At 41.3% G+C, this 20,448-nt stretch overlaps 1 protein-coding gene across 5 annotated transcripts in view; it reads left to right on the top strand.

Annotated features, from left to right (window-relative positions):
* The window catches only part of ptpn12 (protein tyrosine phosphatase non-receptor type 12), a 39,027-nt gene that overhangs the window by 15,473 nt on the left and 3,106 nt on the right, over nucleotides 1–20,448 (top strand). The window contains exons 4-17 of one of the 5 annotated variants that reach the window (XR_009920088.1): nucleotides 92–187; nucleotides 950–988; nucleotides 1,586–1,657; nucleotides 1,808–1,867; nucleotides 2,016–2,158; nucleotides 3,304–3,370; nucleotides 3,499–3,576; nucleotides 4,710–4,808; nucleotides 7,206–7,291; nucleotides 12,332–12,521; nucleotides 13,375–14,320; nucleotides 15,568–16,827; nucleotides 18,146–18,217; nucleotides 19,507–19,523. Coding sequence is in view for 4 of the 5 variants with exons in the window: in XM_062382630.1 (XP_062238614.1) it covers nucleotides 92–187; nucleotides 950–988; nucleotides 1,586–1,657; nucleotides 1,808–1,867; nucleotides 2,016–2,158; nucleotides 3,304–3,370; nucleotides 3,499–3,576; nucleotides 4,710–4,808; nucleotides 7,206–7,291; nucleotides 12,332–12,521; nucleotides 13,375–14,320; nucleotides 18,146–18,217; nucleotides 19,507–19,560; nucleotides 20,199–20,280 (2,084 nt within the window). In the remaining variant the exon portion in view is untranslated. The other 4 variants (XM_062382630.1, XM_062382629.1, XM_062382631.1 and 1 more) reach the window with 4 other exon arrangements.

A 20,448-nucleotide genomic window follows, 5' to 3' on the forward strand; every position in this document is an offset into this window, starting at 1 on the left:
TGATTATAGTGTCTCACAGTATTACTTTGGTTTATGAATAAAATTAACATCAATTCATTTCTTCATCCTCTCTCTCCGTGGCTCCCTTCAGGGTATGGATGGCCCAGAGGCCTATATCGCAACTCAGGGCCCGCTGCAGAACACTGTCATCGACTTCTGGAGGATGAACTGGGAATACAATGTCGCTGTGAGTACAGTTCATTGAACAGAAGACACCGTAAGAACTTTTTGGTGCCTGTTTGCTAGAGCGCATCAAAAGATGTCGTTGGCAGAACCTTATGACAAACAAATGTAATCAAGGCTATTTTACAGTTTAACCATAAACTTTATTATAAATAAATAACTACTAATTAATTAGTACATAGGATGTGCAGTTATGATTCTTATATCAGGTTTTACCAATGAGGGATGTTGTGCCAGTGGTGTTAGTATGTGGGTGATACTGTAACTCCACACAGTTAATAACTGCAGGAAATAAAACTGCAATAATTAAAGTAATTATAGTTGCATATTAAATATGGCTGTCAGAAATTAAGAGGCAGATGGGGAGTGCTTATGCTTGAGCCAGATGGACACATAGTGAGAGGGAGGGAGGGAGGCAGCTGAGATTTGGTTTAACTAGCGCCCTGAAATACTTTAGATTGCGGCTGTGATAATTACACCTTCATGATCAAGGGGAGCAACGTGAGATACGAATATGATAATTAAACCTTCGATCAAAAAGGGATCTGAAGTTTCAACTCATCCTGTAGGAAGAGAGAAAATGTCTGAGCCTTTTTCCCAATTCAAGTTTTTCCTCATTCTGAAGGAAACTCCGCTGAGTCTCTGGCTCTCTGTTTGGAATCTACCACTGAACATAAATAGAACATGTGGAGTTGAACACGACTGTATTTTTGGAAATGTTAGATTTAAATATTGATAGTAACTCTTCCTGTGTCTGTCTCTGCAGGTTATTGTAATGGCTTGTCGAGAGTTTGAGATGGGAAGGGTAAGGTCTCTATACTTCATCCATGCATTTGCATAATATGTTTATACATACGTGTATGTTCATGTGTTCTTGCATAATTTTTTCTGGCCTGTATTAATGTATTTGTATGTGTCAAACGAGAAGTTGAATACAATCTGATTTATTGATATATATTTAAAACAATCCATGTAAAGGCTGTGATGACCATTTGAATGTGTGTTTTTATTGATCAACCGTGTCACCTCAGGCTTCTGCCATGTGACAAAGTTTGAGAGTGGCAGCTGTGTCGCTGAGCTGCTGCAGACACGCTCCAGAAAAAAATGCCCTTCAACTTTTGCTTTCATGACTCTGTGACATATTCTACCAGTGTCATCTGTGTGTATGTTAATCCGTAGCACATACTGTGTATCATGCTGTTTACATGGTACATAGTAATAATAAGCTATGTTTTGGTAGACAGCCCCGGTTTATATAATGTAGAATGTTCTTAGTCTTTACTTGTATGTCACAGTAGCTGTTGATTTCAAAGCAGTGTGAGAGTGTGTCGTGCAGGAAGCTGCGGTGTCAGTCCTGTGTTTTCTTCTCAGCAGAAGCTAACCGATGTTTCTGTCTGTTTAGAAAAAGTGTGAGCGGTATTTCCCGCTGCTGGACGAGGAGCCCATGAGTTTTGGTCCTTTCAGAATCTCCTGTGTAAGTAAACAGATCTCTATAATATTACAGCTGTGAGTGTCTATAAAAAGAAAGAAGATGGAGTGAGGTGGGAGGGGGGGGTTTCCTGGACTTCTCACACTTTGTTCTTATGACGATTGTGAAAGTGTTCTCACCGCCTTTGTTTTCTAGGAATCAGAACAAGCCAGAACAGACTACTTCATCAGGACGTTGACAGTAGAGCATGAAAATGTGAGTTCTCATTCAATTTAGACTTTACTGTCACGAATGGAGTTGTATTAGAAAAACTAATCACATAGTTTTACATAAAACGATCACACGCTCACTGAAATATCGCCCCTCCACTTTTAAAAACATTCCCCTGTATGTCTCCCTGCAGGAAACTCGGAGGTTAACTCAGTTCCATTACATGAACTGGCCGGATCACGACGTCCCCTCATCGTTTGACTCCATACTGGATATGATCGCACTAATGAGAGAATACCAAGAGAACGATGATGTCCCTATATGTATCCACTGCAGGTATGTACACACTGCTCATCATGTGCAGAGACATCATCACAAAATCACCAATGTAGGATCATATTGTAACTGAGGCAACATTTAAAAATATAACACTGATTACAGGTGAGAAAATCAAGTTCAGTCAAAGACAGAGTGTTGCATTAAGTGTGCATAAAATCCTACCCACACCAGCATTAATGATTCTGGTTGATGTCCTTTATCATTAGCATGCTTTTTAAATAAATAACACAGCCATCAGTGGTTTACTGTGAGGAGGCAGTAAGAATGTTTTTCAACACAGCTCAGTTATGTTGCAGTTTTGTCTAAACTGCACAAAAACACCAATCTCCTCCTGGTTGAAGCTTCAATTTCAACCCTGATGCACACTGGTAATTTTGAATGACATGTTTTGGCTGACATTTCACTGTTTCAATTGGCAAATCCTCTAATTCAGATTTCATTAATTGGCGGATAATTAATGTCTTAGCTTCCATTTAGGATCCTGCCAGATGAGCTCAGTCTTTCTTTTGCATCGATAATTCTCTGATTGCTGCTGTAAAAAAAACGGCACAATGTTTACACTTCTTACCTCAGCTACAGCGATGATTAGTAATTACATAGCAGTTTCGATAAAGAACTTTAAATGATAAAGAATTAAAATCACACTTATCCACACCTCTATAGATTCTTGTTTTGTGCAGCATGCAGACGTTGGTGCGCGCGTGCACACACACACACACACAAATACACACACCGTCTCCATGTGTGTGTAATCAGCTCTAATGAGCAGCCCGAGGACATTTCCTGGTTCCTCTGTTCCGCAGCAGGACTTAAAGCGGTGTCTCTGTGTCTGTACAGATGCTCTGCGTGGGTTGATGGGTACTGTACGTGTGTGCTTGTTAAGAGTGGCAGCATGAGACAAGCTTTTATGTCAGACGTGATGTCACATTATCTCAGCTTCTGTGTGGCTCCCAGTCTCCATCCTGTCTGGTCGACGTGTTTGTAATGTACATTAAAAACAACCTTGTGTTTCTCTCTACTTGTTGTGCCCCCTGTGTAGTCAGGAGTAGAAATCCAGAGTCGATGCTTGTTTTTGCATGTGTGTGTGTGTCTTAAATTATGTGCGTCTGTTAAATCTAATCTGTGTGACTTTGACTGTACAGTGCAGGCTGTGGGAGGACGGGTGCAATCTGTGCTATCGACTACACATGGAACCTCCTAAAAGCTGGGGTATGTGAATACACACACTCAAACACACCCGGAAGGAGGAAGTGGTCTCAGATATTCAGACCCCCACAGCTCCTGCAAAAATACACACTTTCTACACTTAAATAATGTTGTCTTTTGTTCTTTTATAGAAAATTCCAGAAGATTTTAATGTTTTTCGGTTGATCCAAGAAATGAGGACGCAGCGGCACTCTGCTGTTCAAACCAAGGTTTGTTGTAGTTATTACATCCATAGTTTTTGAATGGTGTTTTTCCAACCCAACTGAGATTTAATACAAAGTGCTTCTGAGGAATATCGAGATGTAGAAATGTTAATTCCTTATCTGCACCCACATCTTTCACCCCCACACAGTAAACCACAGATCTGAGTAGAACACTCTTTCATATTTGATATTTTAACAGATTTCCACAAGCTAGTATCAGTTTCTTTGTATGAAAACCACGACGCTCCTGTCCCCAGAGGCTGTAAAGACATGATTAATCTCATAGCAATCTTTGTAAATTAGTCTATTAAATGTAATGAACCTGCAATAATGTTTATGGTTGCACATTCAACACACTAACAGCATTTCACAATCATCTGCCCTTCAGGAAGAATGTTATCAAACATTTCAGTCTTGTTTAGGTTTCATTAAAAGTTGTGGATTAATTGAAAGATGCTGTGAACCTTTATTTAATGACAAATTATGTTTCCGGTGTCAGCAATATTTAGAAATCTACTCAAAACTAACATGCTGCTATTTTAAGACCTTTACATCTGTATGTAAGTAAGAATTTGCCAGAGTGACAGTTATTCTGTATTAAACATTACAATGTGGTCTGCTATAGGTCTCTTTATTCATTTGTGTGCTACTTGCTGCACACGTGGTTGATAGTGGATCCTTCCGACTCAAACATTCCCACCATTATTTCTAACTGGTTTAGGTGGTTTTCCAGAATTTTAACATGGGTATGTTGTTCATGTTTGTTTTGGAGTTAGCTGCAGTGGATGGGCAACGCTCGACAGGCTTAAATTCTGCAGTCATACATTAAAAATAAAGCCACCAATTTGCCCATTTCTGCTGCAAACCTCTAACTGTAGTGTTATGTCTGGAAATGTAGTGCAATGCGTTTGCTGTCTGATCCGGGGAAGGCAATGAGATTACATGAGTGAAGGCCATTCCAGGGTTTTCACACAGGTTATGTTTCATAGCTTTGTAAGTGGATGATTGTAGAGAATTGACATGGCAAATGTTTTTGCTCCTGTATTGATTTGCTGAAATCATCTTCTCCCCATTACATCTTTGTCTCACCCTCTCTCTTTTCGGTGTCTTCATCTCTTTCTTTGTCCTTTTCTCTCTAGGAGCAGTACGAGTTAGTTCACAGAGCGATCTCTCAGCTCTTTCAGAAACAACTGCTGCTACTGGAGGGTTCCACCAGCACGCAGATACACGATGGCATGGTACGGCACACACACATTGCACATACTGTGAATATAGACAGGGTGTCGCTGAGTAACACACTGGTAGTGGGGGGCAAAAAACACAAATAATTAGTCACGGGGGAGGCAAAGAGCAGGAGAAATAGAGGAGAGCAGGAGAGACCTTCAGAAAACTTTACACTGACAGAGAGAAGACAAGTTACAGAGAGAACTCTCCTCAGAGGATTGTAGAAAAAAGCCCTCAAAAACTGCCCTCGACTTTCCTTGACTTCACACTGTCCTTCGTTTCCCCAAAACACATGCACTATGTATGAGGTGTCCTTAGCTTCCCGGTTCCACCTCATATCACACTAGATTTAAGAAATAAGAAATTAAAAAGGTGCTAAAAATCTTTTGTCTTCAGTGGCTTATCCTAACTTTTAATGGAGACATATTCAGTTTCATGATTTTAATTAGGTGCTTACTTGGTAATGTCTCGACTAGCAACTGAGGGTGCATTATGTTAATGAGACATTGTGAGGTCACATAACACACATGATTCCTTGAATGTATCAGCTGGACTTCTGACGTGGCATTTCAGGAGCTTCAGTTTTACAAGAAGCATCTAATGTAGATTCACTTAATAAATAAATGGCTTCTGGTGGTTGTCAGGCAGAGCACGTTAGTGTGTTCTGGAGGGAGTTGTATGGAAAGGGGGAGGATTTATCGTTTTTTAAAGTGCTTGCTTTTCCAGGATTACCAACCCTAGCTTTAAGACAAAATAAAACTGTGAGTTGTAGCATCTGGTCACAATATCCTGCTCATAACTTGAAAAAAAACTACGCTTGTAGGCAGCTACTGGGAAAAGAAGTTTAACTAGTAGCACCACATTTCCCCCCAACACTGTTCTGAAGCTATGTGAAAATAAATGACGGAGAGCCCGAGGACGGAGACATAATCAAAGCTGTCTGACAAACCTAAAGACGAGAGAGGACAAATTAGGACTATGAAAGAGAGCATTGGCAGCAATCCTGCAGCTGACTTCCTGCTTAGGAAGCTCTGATGACATCACCCCTGTCCCATAATGCACTTTCAGTCTGAGAATAGACACACATCCGTTGGGAGAGGGGGGCCCTCGCGAAACACAGTCCCATGAACACACAGAGCCACGTTTACATGAGAAAAGACTCTAAAATGAAATCCTAAGATATCTTTCTGTCAGTTCACTTTTCTGTTGTGTACTAGACTTTCAGAGACTGCACTGCTTGTAATATTAGCCAATAATATTTATTATTTGTTCAAAGTAGTTGGGACACTTATGCAGGAAGGCGACAACTCCTGTACAAGTTTGTTGCTACTGATTATAACCATGTCATTAGCTCACAAAGTCCAACAAACACACCAAGACACACACACGTGGTTTGTATAATATTACCGGTGTGCTGGACTGACTCAGTCCACACACAGATTGACTCATGTCCAGTCAGCCACTGTCAGCGACTCAAACACCCACATTAGTGCACTCAGTGGCAGTGTGAACAATAAGCCTACACATACACACAACCCACACACGTTTCTCTGCTCACCCGCAGCCGCCATTGTGTGCAAGAAGGGATTCATATCAAATTCAATTCTCACAATACACACTGACCTACGGATGTGGCCAAACGAGATGTAATCAGATCTTCAGCTGTGTGAGCTCAACTTAGTTCCTGTGCAGACTTTATTTGTAACGACGTGCAGAGCTGCACTGGCCTGATTTGCGCCTCTGAAGTTGTCCCGTAATACTGTCATTATCAGAGCGGAGACAGAGTCAAATTAATGAGTCACAGTGGCAGAGAAGGGAGGAGGGCTGTGAGGAAGGAGGGCGATGTCAGTGGGAGGTAGAGGAGGGATTCTCTCACATCAGTTTTAATCCAATTTATGTTGAGAAGCCATATAGAAGATTTGAACTTTTTTAAGCTAATACATTTTGTGGAAGACTCTTGTTTATAATGCAAACACTCTCTAGGCCCTTGTTGGACTTAAGTCACCCATTCCACTAAACAAGGAAACAAGATAAATCCTCTGTAGAAGTAAAGAAACGGTGGTTTAAGTGCTTAGTTAACAAATGCAGTTCGAGTTAGTACAATATATTGATAGAATGGATTTGATTTAGTAACTTTCCAGTGCCGACTAAAAGTCAGATGGCATTTTTGGATGATCAGTTGCAGGCAACGTCATGTTAATGGGAAAATAATAACTGGTGCAGCTCTTAGCTCATAAAATGTGTGTTTAACAAGTGAGCACATAAAACTCATATGTCTGGTGCAGACTGATTGATTGCTCTCAGATCAGATAAATATGATTGGAAACTTAAGTTAAGAACGATTTCTGAATATTCATGTGCTCATTTTTGTGTCTGAATATTTCTTAGTATTTTTTCTCTGTCCATGTCAGGATGAGAGCAGTCCAGACAAGGTGAGCCACCAGTCAGACGAGGAGAGATGGGACACGCCACCCCCGAAACCGCCCCGCATACGCAGGTGAGATATGTTCATTGTTTGGAAGAGACATTTTCTTGAAGTTGTTGGAAATCAAACATCACCTGGGACTTGCAGAAGAACAAACTGACCGGGTGCTCACTCTCCACACGGGTCAATGAACAGACTTGCACAGATGTGAGCAGTAGGTGTGAATCCACTGAGCACAGCGGGTGTTGCTTTTTCTCATACACATCATGGCCACAAATAAATCACAGCAACAGCAGTTTGTGTGGAGTGCACAATGAAAACATATGAAATTGCAGTGGGCAACGTTCTCACCTCAAACACACCAGAGCTCTCTGACACACAAGCTGCTCGTCAGCCCACAGATACAGCCTGCCTCCACTTCACTGAAGTTAACTTGCATTTAGCTGTTAACAGCTGCCGTGGCCTGAGGAGCAGCTGTATTTATAGACCTTTGTGCAACACTTTGCAATACTCTGCAACACCACATAGTGTTGAACGCATTATAACCCCGGGCCAGTTGAAGTATAACTTCTCCATCTTTCATCTCCCCCTCTCTTTGAGAACAAGTAGACTTTTACACACACGCAGGCGTATTATTTCAAACACTCCCTCTATCTTTAATGTGTAAACACACATAGCTGCCTTCTCTCTCTTAACTATAAATCTTTCTTTGGCAAATTTCCCCCCGCCTTGTTTCTTTCTAAGTCCTTCTTCTTGTTACTCTTCTTCTCTCCGCTCCCATCCCTCCATGTCTTCTCTTCTTTAATTTTGTTATATGTGCCCAGCAGGGGTTGTACTTCATCTTCACGCCCTCGTTCCCTCCTCATATGATTTATCTAGCAGAGTTGCTGCCTCGATCCCTTGTTAATGAGGCGATACACAACTTTTTAAACAACCCTGGTGGATACCTTTGTGATACTGCTGTTGCTTTAATGTCAGAGAGGACATCTTGTTGCCAGGAGATTTGGCAGCATTTTGTCTTCAATTTACTTTGAATAAAAGTCTGAACATTCCTAGCACGTCCGCAGTAAAAATCGGCGACTTAAGAATAATTTATCGGAGCAACGTTACCCTTGCTGAATTGGAAAATGTTCTTGCTCCTGGTTTGCGTTTGTTTACTGTTCCCGCCGGTTGACGGGGAAAGCAAACATTTTTCAGAGCTCCTACTTTTGGGAAGTAGCTGCAAGAGATGTGTGCTCTGAAAAAGTTTCTTTCCTGTTCTAAGGAAAACATACAAAGTTGAGCTGGGAACTGCTGCCAAAATAGGAAGCGTTCTTGGAAGTGGGGCAGAGCCTGAGGTAGTGTGAGGAATATATGTCTCTCTCCCTCTCTCTCTCGCTCTCTCCCTCTTTGACCTCTCTCTGTGTCACAGTATGTGTCTTTTTTTATATTGCCCGTTTCCTAAAGAAATATTGTCAGACTTAGTTTGAGCCTGAGAGTATTTTAGTGAGGATATGAACTGTTTTTAGTAACAGTCCAAATTCTGCCGGCCACACTCCCCCTGGGTCTCTTCATGGGGGATTTTTTTGTGTGTTTTTAAAATTGACAGAGAGAACATATTTTTAACATTTTTGTCCGAACCTGGTCAAAGCCAGTTGAGTCATGATGGTCTCCTTTTGGGTATCTACACCCGGAACAGGAAACCAGTACATGTGTCTCTAAGCTCAGTCCTCTTCCAGCTCAACCCGTCTCCTGTGAATGCATTCAAGTCCCACAGTAAAGGAGCTATGATAAATATATACAGCATCCACCCTCTGGAGTATATATGTGGAGGGCAGAGTACATTTGTCCATTGTTAGTGTGTGTGTGTGCGTTTGTGCATTTTTAAAATGATTTATTTAAGAGTGTGGGTGTTATTACATAAATTTAAAGTTCTTATGAAAGCATGTGTCCATGTCTGTTTATGTGTAGGAGTTTAGGTTGCTTGTGTGTGGATAATGTGTGTGCCTGTGTTTTTGTTAATTATTAAGTGTGTCACCAGCACCAAAACACCAGGGAGGGTTTTAGTGTTTTTATGCTTTAGGGCAGAAGGAGAAGAACAGAGGCTCATGGTGAGTTTTGTTGTTTCCAGCTCTTTGAAGTGTTTTTATAATAGTTAAAGATTCTTAGAGAAGTTTTCCTTTAAACACAGAAGCTTTTAACAGCTTCAAGGGAAAAAAAAAAAAATGATTCAAACGGCAGAAATATTTTACGCTATTAACAACCAAAGAAGTAATAAAGATAAACTTTTTACAGCCTTTAGAAAGTGAACTTTTAGGTTTTGAAACGTGTCAGTTTGCATATCAGAAGCTGAGCGAGTTTGTCTGATGCGATATGAACAACATCAATTATCAAATTCCTGCGTTTTAATTTGAGTTAAAACAAAATGACTGAACCTGGTACAAAACCCAAAAGAGACGAAAGGGAGGTATTTTTAATACATTTTAACTGATGTACATTGTATAATTTGCAGTGTTAAACCAGATAAATGTATTTATTGTAAGTTGGTATTGGTATTTAGTCCATAGTCTATTGGTGATGTTGCAGAATAGCAGGAAGAAAAAACTTTCATGTGTTTGTCCCTTGTGGCCACTGATGATTTAATCCATTATCAGCACAATGTAAATCTGGGTTTGCTCATTTTCTACAGTTAAACAAAGTGTTTGGAAGCTGACAAGGAAACCAATCATGGAAACCACTACTTCTACTTAATTCACTTCATGTAAACCCTCATATTACTTTCATACATATTTATACATTCTTTCATGCGTGTCTCCGTGCTGCAGTCGTCTCATGAACGTGATTGGAACCTCTGTTTCCTCTCTGCCCGTCGATGCTGCTTATTTGTTTTGCTTCGGCTTATTAGTGTTTGCTCATGTAACAGCTCAGCTCCCCCTTAGGAATCATTAAAGTTTCATCTTATCTCCTCTTAGAGGGAGACTGGGCCTGAATAAACTCTGGTGCGTCTGAATGATTCATATCCCCATGGAAACAATCAGCACGGGTGGGAGTCGTCTGTGTTATTGTTAAATACGTCTTCTGCTGGCTCAATGAAGATGATATAGAGGAGGTTAACCCTCCTGGGTAATGTAAGTTTTCATTAAAGAAAAGTCCAAAGGAATAATGGGGTTCTGGTTTAAATAATGTTGTAATCATTGTCTCATAAGAGACGCTGGAGGTTCTGCTGGATAGAAGTGATCTGCCTGAACTAGCCGGGCAAAAACCTGACATTAGCAGAGGCTCTGATCTCCAGCAGCCATGACCTCTGACCTCCCAACTGAGAATTTTAACAACAGCTATTCATCTAAACACCCGCGTGCTTTCTTTTTATAGATATACAGTGTGTTGTCTTTGACGTTTCATTTAAATTCCCAGCTATAATTGAGAATACAAAGTCAATAAAACTGCTTTTACTGGGCCTGTGGTCTAAACTTGGGCTCTGTCTGTGTTGGAGCCTCTTGACCAAACGCAAGCAGCATTTGAAGTGACTGAAACTGAGATCTTGTACAAACGCCTTCCAAACTTCAGATTTTCAAACATCTGTTAAAAGGGATAGTTATGAAAACAATGATGTAACAAGCTCACTATTATTTTGTGTAATGAGAATGTGCCAGAAACGACAACAACAATGGCGGCTATATACCTGTTGATCGAAAAATAAGCCCCCTGAGGATTCTCACAATGTTCTCCACTTATATTTAATGGATCATTGATACAGCTTTCATCACTGCATGTGTATATTTGAGCAGTGGTAGCTGTTATTGTCTGGACAGGTCTTTTTTAAGAAGTAGGGGAAAATATCCATTGAAAAGAAATATGTGCAGTAGTGTTGACAAGGCTGACTTTAATCTTTGCAATGTCATCTAAGCCGTATATTGTTTATATAATTATTCTCTCCTTCTTTCTTTCTCTCTATCTTTTGAATAAAGAATAATAAACAGAAATACACACCAGCCTTCTAACAAATGTCAATGAGATATAGATGTTTCTGCAATGCTGAGGCTCTGACAAAACTTCAGAGTTGCACAAGTAAAGGAAATCCCCTGTGCTTCTCTTCTGCAACTTCTCCCTCTGTCTGACTTTCTCTGTCTGTCTTTGATTCGCACGCGCACACGCTCAGAATCATGTGCTGTCAGTCCTTTGTCGCCTCTTGCTTCAGTCATGCGCCCTTGATTGAGCACATCACCACATCCTTTCACTCGTTTTTCCTCACTGTGTGTGTATGTACAGTATTTGCATACATATGTGAAAGTGTATGCTGTGAAATGGAACGATGTCTTAATGTATACGGTTCCATTGCCGTGTGGTTGGCTCTGTCACAACCTCAATATCCTGTAGTGTAGTGTATGTAATCCACACGCCTACACTTTGTGGATCTATAGGTGGGTTTGTGAAGAGACTGTATGTTCTTCAAAATACACAGTACAGAACACGTGGGAGATTTCTGTTAAATACGATAGAAATCCCACCTACTGATGAAATCTGTATTTGTATAGTACTTCTCAAAACGTTGTTATAAAGTGCTTGAGGAATTCACAGTCCGTTTTCAGTTCACTTCACATCAACCTATCATGTCTACCTTAAATACGGGCGAGAGCTGTGAGAACATGTAATTAGTCTGTAATATGTTGACATAATATGAGCATGTTGCTACACTTTTTTAAATCATGCCATCTAGTGGTGGAAAACTTGGCTTCACAGCATGAACGCGAATGTCCTTTTTAATTTAATTCAGGTATTAAATTTATGTATGAGATAAATTTAAGTTAATTTCATCATCTTGGCTTCATCATCTCATCGTTAGATGGCGATAAATTTAAACGTAATCCAGGATGATGAAATTCATTTTTCATCCTTTTCTAAGTGCTATATTTCTTGACCTCTAAACCTATTTATTTTTTATCTCAAACAAGCGGTTTGGATTTGAACTTTATTATTTACACAACTTGCTCCTGCTGCAATTCGATCTCTGTGGAGCTGAGATGTCTTATTTAAAAGCTTCAAAAGCCAGAATGGGTAATAACCTTTCGATGAAAACCTTTCGCACGCTTCAGCTTTAACTGACCTCCCTCCTCTTCTTCTATCTCCGTCTAGTTCCCAGGCAGAAGGCGACGTGAAGGAGGAGATTCTCCAGCCCCCGGAGCCTCACCCCGTACCCCCCATCCTGACCCCCTCTCCCCCCTCAGCCTTCCCCACCGTCACCAACGTTCGGCAGGACAACGACCGCTACCACCCCAAACCTCTCATTCACGTCCTGGCTACCACAAAGCAAAATGCGACACAGGTGAGCTCATCGATACGATAGAAATACTGTGTATTAAAACTATTGTGTTACTGCACAGGCACACATCTGTGTTTCTATTGGGGTTTTATTTGGTGCATGGAATGTTTTTTCATCTGTGTGTGTGCATATGAATGTAAAGTATTCAGACCTGTAAAACCTCTTGTAGGTCTCACATTTCACGGATGCCGTCTTAAGAGGAACTTAAAGTGTTGAGAGATTTACACGTGCATCTGTCTTTTACTCTTTGTCGGGTTAGAGCACTAGGTGTCATCCAAAATAATGAGAAAAAGATTTGCTTCAAAAAGATTCATTGATAGATGTAGTTATAGATAGATGTATGGATAGATAATAGAAAATATAGCCTCATAGAAATATAAACAACAATTATAAAAATATTTATTTTGATTTGTGTGACATTTTAATCTGTCATCACATGATATGTTGTTATAGTGCTCAGCCTTAGATCAAATATTGATTGTCAACAACTTGTAAATGTTGCGATATTGCAGTCTTTTTTACCAGTACTGTAATATTGTACTTCAGAATATAATAGAACACGGGAATATATATTTCTCCATTTCTAAACTCCGTTTCTTATTCTCATTTGCACAGTCAGTGTTGAACTTCAGGAAACTCTGACCTGGAAGTTCTCCAGAGCTGAGTGGACGTCCCTCCAAAAAAGTTACTTGAATTAATCTGTCATGTAGGCTTTAGTAGAAGTGTGACTGTACCTTTTTGCTCTCATAACCTTTCATTTTGAATGTGGCGATTTCATGTTTTTTGGGTTGTGTTTGGGAGATGAAATATTTTCAACATGGTTTTACATATTATTTTCTATTTCCCTTCCTTTCAGAACAAAGGTTTGGACCAGCAGCAGAACCAGTCCGAGGCCAGTCCAAAAAAACATACCAGTCCCTCTGAGCAGAAAGACCAAGATCTACAAAGTCAAAAACAGCAAACCCAGGTCTCAAATCTAGATCTCAACGATAACTACAACAACAAGTTGTCTTCAGCATCAACAAAATCCGAATCGGGCCAAAGCCAGACTCCCTCCTCACCGCTCTCCCCTGCAGTTGAATGTGCCGGTGCTCCTCGAATTGAGAGGAAACTCAGTATCGAGATTAAAAAGGTGCCGTTGCAGGAAGGACCTCGAAGCTTTGACACTTCCTCCTCGATGGGAGTAGCAGGCAGCGGCTCAACCAACAGCGCGAGCATGCTGCAGAGAGGCCACGCATTCAAAGCCCGCTCTGGCCAATCCCTGCTGACGTCGAGCTCCTCGCTGTCGGAAGACTCGGGCACGGAGGGTGGAGCAGGCTGGGAGAGTCACGCCGACGGAAGTGTCCTCGTCAGACCGAACCACCTGCCCGTGAAGAGCGGAGAGAAGGGGGAGGTCCCGGGAGGGGAGAGGGTGGAGGTGAAGTCGTGCCACGCGCCGTGGGCTCAGGCCTGCAGCAGCCCGGACAAACAGTTCCCAAAGACGTCCTCCTCTTCCTCCTCCTCCGACCGAGTCGCTCCCTCTTCCTCCTCCTCCTCCCACCTCTCCTCCTCCTCCTCTTCCTCTTCCTCCACTCCAGTTAGGACTGCCCTGAGTTTCACAAACCCCCTGCACTCTGATAACTCGGACGAGGAGGGGGATGGAGAGATGTCTGGAGGAAAGGAGGGCTACCGCACTAATGTATCCATGGCGACGGCCACAGTAACTACATCCCATCACCACGGAGACCAGCCGCCAGTCAGGAAGGTGCTTCCAATGTCGATCGCAGGGCACAGCTCCCCATCGCCCCCTGCAACCACAGCAAGTATGTCAATCAGCCGCTGTAATGGAATGAGTGGATCTAATCACTTCAGCTTTACTGACAGAATCGATTAACAAAGAAAACAACATATTATCGCTGAGGTTTGATAGATAAGCAGACATTTGGGTTCTCTTGTTTTCTCAGGTTTAGACAGAAGACGTCTGATTTAATAAACTACAGCTTTGAAATAAATTAAGTTAACTCAGTAATTGTGGAGCACATAACTCCGCCAAAGCCCAACAGTCCCCAACTGTCCCAATCAAATTAAACCGCAACTAATCTTTGGCGGAATTAACTCAACTGAATTAAAGTTCCTCTTATTTCTAGGGAGTTTAGTTGAGTTTTCCTTAAAACTCTTGAGGCTCATTTATGCTGCCTATGAAAAGAGACTCGTCACTTCCCACATACGTCTTTGTCGTGGGCATGGTTGTTAACCGATACGTCCACTAGAGAGCAGCGCCGAGTTGAGAGATTATGAAAACAACAAACACGTTGCAGATGGAGGAGGTTGATTTAATCTGCCTCTTAAGGAAGAGGATAAAAGCGGCTGCGTTGTAAACAGCGTTGGTCCAACTTACCCCATTATTGACATTTCTTCATTGTTTTCATTGACTCGCTTGAACTATTAGCTACACTGCCCCGCCATGATTTCCGATATTTCTGCTCTGTTTCAGATGTGCTTATAAGCATTCAGCCGAAATGCGCTAAAACAGACAAAATGACCACATAGTACATACAAATGTTTCAAACGTTGAGCCTAAATGAGCCTTGAGACTTGACAGCCTTGTATTTATCATCCACTCTCACATAAGCTCAGGGAAACCACACAGTGGAATCATTTTCTGGGTCAGTAAGGACACAGAGGTCTTAGACAGACCACATGCTAACGACAAGTAGTTCCTGTCAACGCACACTGAGTTATACTGTTCTTACTGCTGAGGGCTGAGCAGAGACGGGGAGAAAGAAACTAAACACGAGATCGTGGAAGAAAGGAATGAGAAGAAAAGCAAACAACAAAACAGAGAGAGAGAAAAACAGAGTGAGAGATTCCAGTGAGTCTCATCTGAAGCATGACTGGATAACTAATTGGTTGGTTTTTGAGGAATGCTGCAAACGTTACCAGGCAAACATCTGTCAAAACAACTCTCTTTCTCTTTCAGCTTGTGTGTTTGTGTAAGTGGGTGAACTTGCAAACAGGAGAACAAATGAAAGAAACCATGTATTTTTTTGTGTCTGTTTTTTCTTTTCAGTGCAGTTGTGAGTGAGAACTGTGTGTGTGCATGTCGGATGGTGAAGGATCGACACTGCATGATACTGACAAAATGTTCAAACACACACTTATGTGCACGTTGGGTTGAGCAGAGCAGGGTCACACTCTGTATTGCTGCACGGTCACAATCGCAGTGGGTAAGGTTTGGATCTTCTGGGCTGCGGAGAACGATGCCCCTCTCGTCTGATTTCAAAATCTGGAGATTCTGAAATCGGATTCTTGGTGTGATGTGGAGTGGATTGAACTGGAATTTGCATTTGAACGGTTCCGAACTGAAAAGAAAAACTGCATTTTCTTTAGATATTGGGATGAAAATATGAGGAGGCATGATGGGGATCAGTCAATAGAATCTTGTCTAAATTCTACAATCTGTCTTGGAATCAGAAGAAACAGTCTTAGGCTTTATTGCTTTCATGCAGAGGTTGTTTAATCTAAATTAATCAACCAGGTTACTGATATCTTTATGAGGAGTAGTTTTAAGTTGCATGACAACATTTTGTCAACGACATAAGAGTAGTAAAATCAAATGTGAAACATTTGTCAGGGGTCAGAAATGGAAGTTTACTTGACTTTATTTCCCCCCTGTAATCTGTTTTAAGATGCAGGACGTAAGTGCATATGTGTAAGCAGCTTAAAATAAGCTAGTTTAAATTTGAGGCTGGATAGAACTAATCAGAGAAACTAGGGATAAACAAACTCTTACAACATATACAGGCATTTTGTTGTTAATAGCATTACTCATATACTCCAAGGAACACAAACATCCACCAGTTGTTTTAGGAGCAACACTGAAAAACGTTCTCATGTAAGTAACCTGTTTCTCCTTAATAGGGAAATTCAAATTGTGTTAGCCATTAGCTCTCCTCAGGTCATCCCACTATCTCAAACCAAATGCAGGAATGTTTGCCTCACAGGCCTGAAGTGGTCTGACCTTCGGCTGCTTGGTTTTCCTGGCTCATCTTTTGTTTTGGGCTGCGGCGGCGCTTCGTAATCGGTTATGAATAGCTAATGGCTGCTGTTTGATTGGTTGCAAGAATCTAATGACAATGCTTGTTGGTGAGTTGCACTGAGCTAATTGCTGCTTTGTGGTTGGTCGAGGGGAAAAAAAGCTGGTGGCTGCTTGTTTTACTGGCTGCACTGTCACTGAATCCATACATGTTGCTTGTTTCATACTGTTTGGTGGATTTTAGACTCAGAGGCACAGAGCGCAACAGATGCTGGACTTCCCTAAAATGCTGCGGTACTTAATTTACTTTCCATCAGTTTATTTCACACACTAGTCAGGCCCCCAAACTGTGAAGAACCAGCTTATTCTCAGCTGTGACATTTAAGATGCTTCATGGGTTGAGAACTAATGCAATGAGAGCGCCTTCTGCTGGACAAACAGTGTAACAACATTTAAAAATTACCCCAAGCATCTTTTTCAACGTAATATTCTGTATATCTGAGAAATAAAAATTGAAATAAAAATAAAATTAGCTCTATAAATTCTACACAATGGAAGATGAATACCTAACAATAGGCAGCAATTGGAATCAAATACATAAAACATTACAAATATATATAGATTAGATCATTTGTATTAAATTATGAGAAAAACAACAACAATCATACATATAAAACACAAAAAGTACAAGCTGTGACTTGTTATCAGTGTAAGTAGCCTTTTAATAATCAAAATTAAATTATGACCCGTAACTGATAATTAATCACTCTTTATTATTAAGAAGGATGTGACACTAATCCGGGCTGATCTCCTGTATCTGATCATCAGACCTCTTCAGACACAGACTGGACAATGGTTTTCTAAAAAGCAGTATCATACTAGGTAGAGTATATATGACTCTTTAATATTCATGATATTTATGGTAAACAAAAGTGTGGTGGCCTCATGATATTAATTTCTTTATTGCATTTAACCGGTCTAAAATAACGAGGAAACCAGTGAACCAGTAGAATCTTTTCCCTCTCCTCTACTTCATACTCTTTTAAGTGCAGGAGCCCAACATGGTGGCAGTGGCCTGTGGGTATTCATCCCAAACGACATTGAAAAGCAATATTGCTCACAGAGATGGGGAATATGAAATAATGTTCAATGCGAAGAGGATATGAGGTCCGATGATTCCAGGGAAATGTAATTACGACTGTCTGGAGCATAGCTAATGTTATTTTTAAAACATAACAAAGACAAATTGACAATTGAGTTACAAAGTGAACAAAAACAACCCCACAAGTTAATCAAATATATTCCATAAGTGGTAAAATATTAACCATTAATATAATTTATTTACTTTTTCAAATTTTATTATTGAATTACTACTTCATGAATGACATTTAATGTACTTACTATTAGCAATTTCGAGTAGTGACGGTGCATGTGTAAAATAAATCAATAAATTATTGTAAATATAACAAAATACAGGAGGAGGAATCGATGTGTTTTTAGCAACTGAGCTTTTGTCTTGTCTCTTTTGTGATTTCACTGTCGATCTCTTGTCTCTCCTCCTCGGTCAGCCAATAATGTTGCTTCTCATTTGACCTCTGACCTTTCATCCCAGACTGCTGGGACAGCGACGACTCCCCTCCCCCCCTCCCTGCGAGAACCCCCGAGTCCTTCATACTGGCCACAGGTGCGTTTGCATTGGTCGCAGGTGAATCTCAGGTGTGTGTTCCCAGCGGTGAGGACGCACTGGCTCGCCCCCCTGGGTTCTGGGTTATTGATCAACTCCAAGAAAATTGATTAAGCTTTTTGTTTTTAATATGAAAACAATATCCACGTGGTCCGTTGTTGCTTTTGTTTTGGTATCAGTGCTACGTACCAGCTAGAAAAACAGGAATATGTTTTTTATTTTTCCATTTTTATCTGGTCCTTTACAGTGTTTGAACAAGTAGTCTTACTCATCCTCACTTTTAACAGACATAGGGATACACACATGTCAAGTATCAGGCCTCTGACGTCTCTGATATTTTAGGATGAAAATATGCAGCCACATTACAGCAGGAGATTTAAAGTCTGTGTTTAACTTTGGACATGTTGCTTGTTTGAGAGGTTTTATCGGTTTTACAACACTGGAGGGCAGCATTACAGTTTTTCTCAGACCTGCAGTGGAGGTGTGCGTGTGTGTGTGTGAAGATAATGGTTTATCGCCTCTAGGGTGATTATGAAAGATCATTGCTCTCACCTGTATTCACCGCCTCATTGTGTTTCAAAGAAAAATCAATTCTTTCACTTTTGAAGATGAAGCTTTGAGGCACTTTGAAGGCCAGAGTGGAGGTTGTTCTCTGCGATGTGAGCGATAGATGGAGGAATGTTTGTATTGAAGGCTGAGTGGTGAAGGAAAATGGAAAGGTGCTGTGTAGCAGAAGTTGTTTTCAGACATGAACTCCGGAAAGCGTCAGGACACTCTCCGGACTTTGCCTTTCACATATGACCGTGGCAGCAGGAGATTCTCCAGGTAGGAAGCGTTCACACCAACAGGAAAATCTCCAGAGTGTTCAGGGGAGGGATTGCACAGCGTGCAGGAGAATGGACCTGATGTATTAATTCCCCGACGGAAATAACCTGTTTTTGTCTACAGCGAAACGATTAACACCAAAAACTCTAGAATCTCATCGCTTTTCAGAGTTTGCATCGTCTTCTGCGTGTATTGCTCCCCTCTTTCGTAATCGACACCGGATAACCTCTAGCTGTGTGCGGGCTCACTTGGACATAAGAATGTTGGGAGCAACTGAATTGGATATTCGCGTTCTCACACACGGCCCCTCTGGATAATCTCCTGAATAGATCCGGAGTTCAGTGCATGTCTGAAAGCAGCTATAGTGATTCTGAAAGGAAACGTGTGTGTGTTTTTCTCTCAACCTTTTGACATCACTTGCTTCTTTCTTCGGCTCACTCACTCATTCTCTTGCTCTCCGCCAGACCCTCTGGATGTGAGGATGTCGGCCTCGGCTGATTGGAGGGGCTCACCCACAGGTACGAACACACACGTCACAGCTGTCCATTACTGCCCGTCTATCTGCCTGTTGGCGCGTGTAGCGGCGCTTTATCTGCTCTCCAGTTCCCGTACGTGTGTCCTCGTTTGTGCTGCGTTTACGTGTTTGTCGCAGGTACAGTCCACAGAGCAGAGCAGAGGCAGGGCCTTCACTGTTTTACAAATTAGCCTGCGCACGATAAGACTGAAAGAATTTGTCAAAAGGGCGGCTATAGGAGCGAGAGAGTGAGTAATGGAGAGAAAGAAAGATACGGAAAGTTGGTGGGAAAAATAGATAAAACATGTCTATAGAGGAGTGTAATGAAAAATGGGTGTATATGCTTATCCGTGATACAAAGACTGTGCTGATGGTTACTTCCAATTTATTGCTTCAGTAGTTTCAGTGTCTGTGTTGTGAGACAGAGAGAGAATAACCCTAAAAGGAATAACTATAGGACTTGAATTCGCTTGCTCGGAGTGTAACTCCATCTGAGCATTTATAAATCTGTGTAATTTATATATTCAGGTCATGCATCACTAAAACCATTACGCAACACCTCCTGAACACATCCATCACTTGATATCCACACAGTGTTTCCACCCCATTAACCTGCGTGTGTGTCTGTTTGCCCGTGTGCAGACGTGTCAGACCGTGTTAAGAAGACATCTCCGGCTGACCCTGCATCTGCCACAGCAACAGACAGCAAGGCAGACTTTGGTGGGTAAGTCTGCTGTCGTCTCTCTTCTACATGTCAAGACATCTGTGCTTTTTACCTTTACTCTCTGTGACTGCAAGCTGCCGTCGGCCAGGTTTCCACTGTCAACCCTCTGGAGGAACCCGAGTATAATTTGCATAAGTAATGATTTTTCGGTCTGAGCCAAAAGCCTTT

This window comes from Platichthys flesus, chromosome 23, assembly GCF_949316205.1.
Source record: "Platichthys flesus chromosome 23, fPlaFle2.1, whole genome shotgun sequence".
In the NCBI taxonomy this organism is placed as follows: domain Eukaryota; kingdom Metazoa; phylum Chordata; class Actinopteri; order Pleuronectiformes; family Pleuronectidae; genus Platichthys; species Platichthys flesus.